The 4722-nt window shown below is 50.3% G+C and overlaps 1 protein-coding gene across 1 annotated transcript; it reads left to right on the top strand.

Moving 5' to 3' along the window:
- Positions 1 to 961: 961 nt before the first annotated feature.
- LOC108165316 lies at positions 962 to 4417 on the top strand. The gene is made up of 7 exons (XM_033387736.1): positions 962 to 1567; positions 1684 to 1946; positions 2343 to 2499; positions 2570 to 3827; positions 3884 to 4046; positions 4101 to 4203; positions 4264 to 4417. The coding sequence occupies exons 1-7, from the start codon at positions 962 to 964 to the stop codon at positions 4390 to 4392; spliced, it is 2679 nt and encodes an 892-aa protein (XP_033243627.1). The 3' UTR covers positions 4393 to 4417.
- Positions 4418 to 4722: the final 305 nt, after the last annotated feature.

Here is a 4722-nt window from a genome sequence, read left to right as displayed (position 1 = left end):
ACAGCAGTTGGCATTAGTCATAAGCTAAGCAGCAAAGCAAAGGTAAAATGAAATGGAAATAAAACGAAAATGGGAAAACTCCAGTGAAAATTTGTTTAAATTTTCGACCAAAAATGGCAGCTCTTGCTGGAATAAATAAAATTAAATGTGTCTTAATATTATTTGAGGGGAGTTTTTTGGTTCAAAGATAATGCAATTAGAAAAGATCCGCCCCCGCAGATCCCATAATTATATAATAGCGTTTATTTTAACCTGTTGCCACATAGGATTTTTCTTTAAAAAAAGTTCTCTACTTTTCGCTGTGATTGTGGCTGGGGGGAGGGGGCAAGGCCTTGGCTCTGCCTCGTTGTAATTCAATTTTGAGGCAATTTTTGGTTTTGTTTTGTGTTAGGATAAATCTTGCTTTTGTTTCGTTTTGTGGCATGGAAATCCAATTAAAGTGACAAACTGTCCGAATTTATGACATGGGGACACACACACACTCGCACGCAACAAAGCGGAGGGTATACCCAAAGGACACAAAGGACAATGGTTTGGGTTTCGAGTAGATTGAGACACACACACACACATGCGACCCTCATTCGGATTCCGCATCCTTTATGCATATTCATGGGCAAGGGCCAGAGTCGGAATCAGATTCTGAATCAGAATCAGGAGCCATAGCCATAGCCATAGCCATAGCCATAGCCATAGCCTTAGCCGCCGCCATAGGGCGTGGCTTATGAATTATGAAATGTAATTGAATGAAATTGAATATAGACGACCGGTGTCAGTTGACAAGAAAAGTGAAATTCCAAATTCCAATGAGCGATTTATGGGCCAATTGAATTTCTGACAGCCGCCAAATGTCAAAGCCAACGTCCGAATGAATAATGTAATGGAATACCGCTCAAAACTCCTTCCAGCGTTATATAAAGCACTGGCCAAAAGGAATTCCAATGTCAGTCGACAACAATACGCGATGCATTGGTTGATTCTGCTGCTGTTCCTTCTGCCGCTCTTTATCTCCATCAGGGCCAGGGAGTCCTCCAGCCCCATCCCCATTCCCATCCGCCGGCAGCTGGAACTAGACAGGGAATTGGAGGTGGAGGAGGAGGAGCCGTTGCGCACTTCGGTGCTGCAGAGCAGCCTTCTCCTGCAGGTCTGCCTGCAGTACCGGCATATACCCCGGCTAACCTACTTCACGTGCCGCAATCCGGAGACCAGCTCTGGGAATGAAGAGGAGCTGCGTGCGGCATTCGCTGCCAAGAATGCGCAGCTGATTAAGAGCCTCTACCGTAGCCAGCTCTTTGTGCGGATTGTGCGGCTCGATGTGCTCCAACAAACGGGAGGCGGCTCTGCCAGCAGCAGCAATGACCCCAGGCGCGGTGGCAGGGTGCAAGGGCGACCAGGACCACGACCAGGACCAGGAGCCGGGCCTGGTTTTGGTTTCGGTTTCGCTCAGTCGCAGAGCCAGGCCCAAAGCAATGCCGAGTGGTTGGACAGTGTTCTGTCGGTGGATGCCCTTAGGCAAATTGTGGCTGTGGATCTGGCATGCGGCGCCCAGAGTCGTCGCTTACTTGATTTGGTAAGATACTTTGAACAAGATAACAAGACAGGAGGAGGCGGTGGCGGAGCTTTGCTCTGGGCTGCTCTCATCTGCCTGTCAGCCTTATTAAGTGCTCAAGTGAAATTATTTCAAAGGCTTCCGCCAAGCGGCTCTACAGCGACAAGTTTCACTGGCTATTGATAGAGGATTTTGCGCTGTTCAACAGGCTGGAAGGAGGAGCTGACGAGGAGCATCTGCAGCTGCAAGCCAAGCAACTGCAAAGGACCAAGGACGAAGAAGACCTCCGCCTGCCAACTATCGAGGACTTTATGGAGGGCCTGAACCTGTACATGAACACAGAGCTGATACTGGCCAAGCGACTGTCAGAGGCAGCCAACTATACGCTATATGATGTGTGGTGAGTGGCCGGGGAGACTCCTCAAGGATACCTTATCATCAGAATCATCCATAAACTTTGCTCGCAAATGGCAGCAGAAGTCTATTAGCCTCGCTCGACATATACGTAGATCAAGCGCAAACCCTCATTAGAACGGAGCCATCATCCCAAAAGACCTCTCCGGCAGTTTCGCACACTTTCGGGGAGCCTCAAAATCTGTCCCCTCAAAAGTTCCTGACATCCACCATCATGGTGCACCATCAGAGGTCACGCATCTGTCTGGTTTCCAAATCAAGCAATCATCGCATCATCACTGCCTCACTGCCTCCCTGCCCCTCCCGCCTCCTCCAGGACAGACTAATTCCCATAACCCCTGGGAGTGTTGACTCCCAGGCCCCGTTCGGACTTTCGCTTTAGGAACCCCGGCCTGAACTATGGCGGACGTGTCAATCGAACGGAAATTGGCAGATTCACGCCGTCAGAGGGTGTTCGATTGCAGACCTGGTATCGGAGGACATCGACGGTGCGGCGTCGCATGAATATGCAGCATGCCCGAGTCCGTTGCATGGTTGTGGTGCGTAGGACGGTGGCGATTTATCGTTGCTCGTTTTGGGCGGCTGATATCCCGACTATCTAACCGGCAGGTGACCAACAAGAACATGACGGGCACTCTGATGTACTACCTAACGCACACGGTGTCGGGCCACATCGATACGATGAATCGCTTCAACTTCAATCTCCTGATGGCCGTCCGAGACATGTTCAACTGGACTTTTGTCCTGTCGCGGACCACCTCGTGGGGCTATGTGAAGAACGGCCGGTTCGATGGCATGATTGGGGCTCTCATACGCAACGAAACGGACATCGGTGGGGCGCCGATATTCTATTGGCTGGAGCGGCACAAGTGGATCGATGTGGCCGGCCGTAGTTGGTCGAGTCGGCCGTGCTTCATCTTTCGCCATCCACGGAACACGCAAAAGGATCGCATTGTGTTCCTGCAGCCCTTCACCAACGATGTCTGGGTCCTGATTATGGTCTGTGGCGTGGTGACAGTTTGTATTCTGTGGCTTCTGACCACCATTGAGTGGAAACTGGTGCCACACGATGGTGCAGCGCTGATCAAACCCAAGGGAGGGGCACCACCACGCCATCATAATCATGTGCAACAGCAACAGGAATTGGAGGCCACTGTGCGTCCAGTGACCGCTCAGTCCGTGGCAGAGGTGGCAGATGTGGTAGATGATTCGGAAGCACCAAACAAAGTGGAGAGCCCCACCACAATTGATCCGGTGACCCTCTGGCAGCGCTGCTACCAGAAGCTCAATAATTATGTGAAGGAGCGGAAGGCCAAGCGGCAGGCACCCGAACGCGTGGGCCTGTTCTTGGAGTCGGTGCTGTTCTTTGTGGGCATCATCTGCCAGCAGGGACTGGGCTTCTCCACCAGCTTCGTGTCGGGCCGGTGCATTGTGATCACCAGTCTGCTGTTCTCCTTCTGCATCTATCAGTTCTATTCGGCCAGTATTGTGGGCACCCTGCTCATGGAGAAGCCGAAAACCATCAAGACTCTGAGCGATCTGGTGCACAGCTCTCTGCGAGTGGGCATGGAGGATATACTGTACAATAGGGACTACTTTTTGAACACCAAAGATCCAGTTTCCATGGAATTGTATGCAAAGAAGATCACCAGTGTCCCCACCACCAAAGAGAACGAGGCCGATGAAGATGAACCGGCAGATCCAACACCACCAGCAGCAGGAGCAGGAGCTGCTGCTCCTCCAGTAGATCCAGCCAAAACCTATCGAGATATAGTCCACAGCCATGAGACGGGTGCCCATGCCAAGGATAACTCGGCCAGCAATTGGATGGATCCTGAAACGGGTTTGTACAGGGTCAAAAATGAACGTGAGTCAAGGTCAAACTTCTGTCAATCCTCACGAAGAATATGAGTCCTCTTTTAGGCTTTGCCTTTCATGTGGATGTGGCGGCTGCCTATAAGATCATTGCGGAGACCTTTAGCGAACAGGATATATGCGATCTGACGGAGGTCAGTATGTTTCCCCCGCAGAAGACGGTCTGCATTATGCAAAAGAATTCCCCCATGAGAAAGGTCATCTCTTATGGGTAAGTGGAGCCAACGAGGAGCACTATAAGGAGCTGTATCAATTGGTTTTCCAGCCTGCGACGTGTCACAGAGACGGGCATCCTCACATATCACTTCAACGTGTGGCACTCGAGGAAACCGCCGTGTGTGAAGAAAATTGAAACCTCTGATTTGCACGTGAGCTAAGATCCACTTGTGGGTCCTCTAAGGACCTCTACTCATTCCCCCCATTGACAGGTCGATATGGACACCGTTAGCTCTGCTCTATTGATACTCCTCTTCAGCTATGGCATAACCCTCATGATTCTGGGCACGGAGATCCTCTACTCCAAGTGGCACAGGCGCATCATAATAAAGTTCAGTTGAGCGACACTTGAGATTTTGTTGAATAAAGTGCAAGGTTAACCTCTAGCCTCTGAGTTCAAGTGGAACTAATTTTGCTCGCCCCGAGGAAGTTTTCAATTCATTTTGGATGCGCCGCGATTTCCGTTTCATTAGCCACCGCCGTCCACAAAAGGGGGAATTCGACAGGGAGGGGGGCGGGGGAATGTGTCAAAAGGTAAAAGTTTAATTCAATTAAGTTGGATTTGGCACGGAAGGGAAGACCAAAGGAAATTCTCGACAGCATCGATTGCATAATTAAATTTAAACTTTTTTTTTTTTTTTTGGCTTGAGTATTCGTCAGGGCCTTACACG

The sequence above is a fragment of the Drosophila miranda genome, chromosome XR (assembly GCF_003369915.1).
Source record: "Drosophila miranda strain MSH22 chromosome XR, D.miranda_PacBio2.1, whole genome shotgun sequence".
NCBI lineage: Eukaryota > Metazoa > Arthropoda > Insecta > Diptera > Drosophilidae > Drosophila > Drosophila miranda.
This window is presented reverse-complemented; position numbering and strand designations above follow the sequence as displayed.

Excerpts from the sequence above, each read along its gene's own strand:
- LOC108165316 (XM_033387736.1), top strand. The coding sequence starts at position 962 with ATGCATTGGTTGATTCTGCTGCTGTTCCTTCTGCCGCTCTTTATCTCC. Across the intron at positions 2,500-2,569 it reads GAGTCCGTTGCATGGTTGTG|GTGACCAACAAGAACATGAC; the intron begins GTGCGTAGGACG and ends TCTAACCGGCAG. Across the intron at positions 4,047-4,100 it reads AGAAAGGTCATCTCTTATGG|CCTGCGACGTGTCACAGAGA; the intron begins GTAAGTGGAGCC and ends TTGGTTTTCCAG.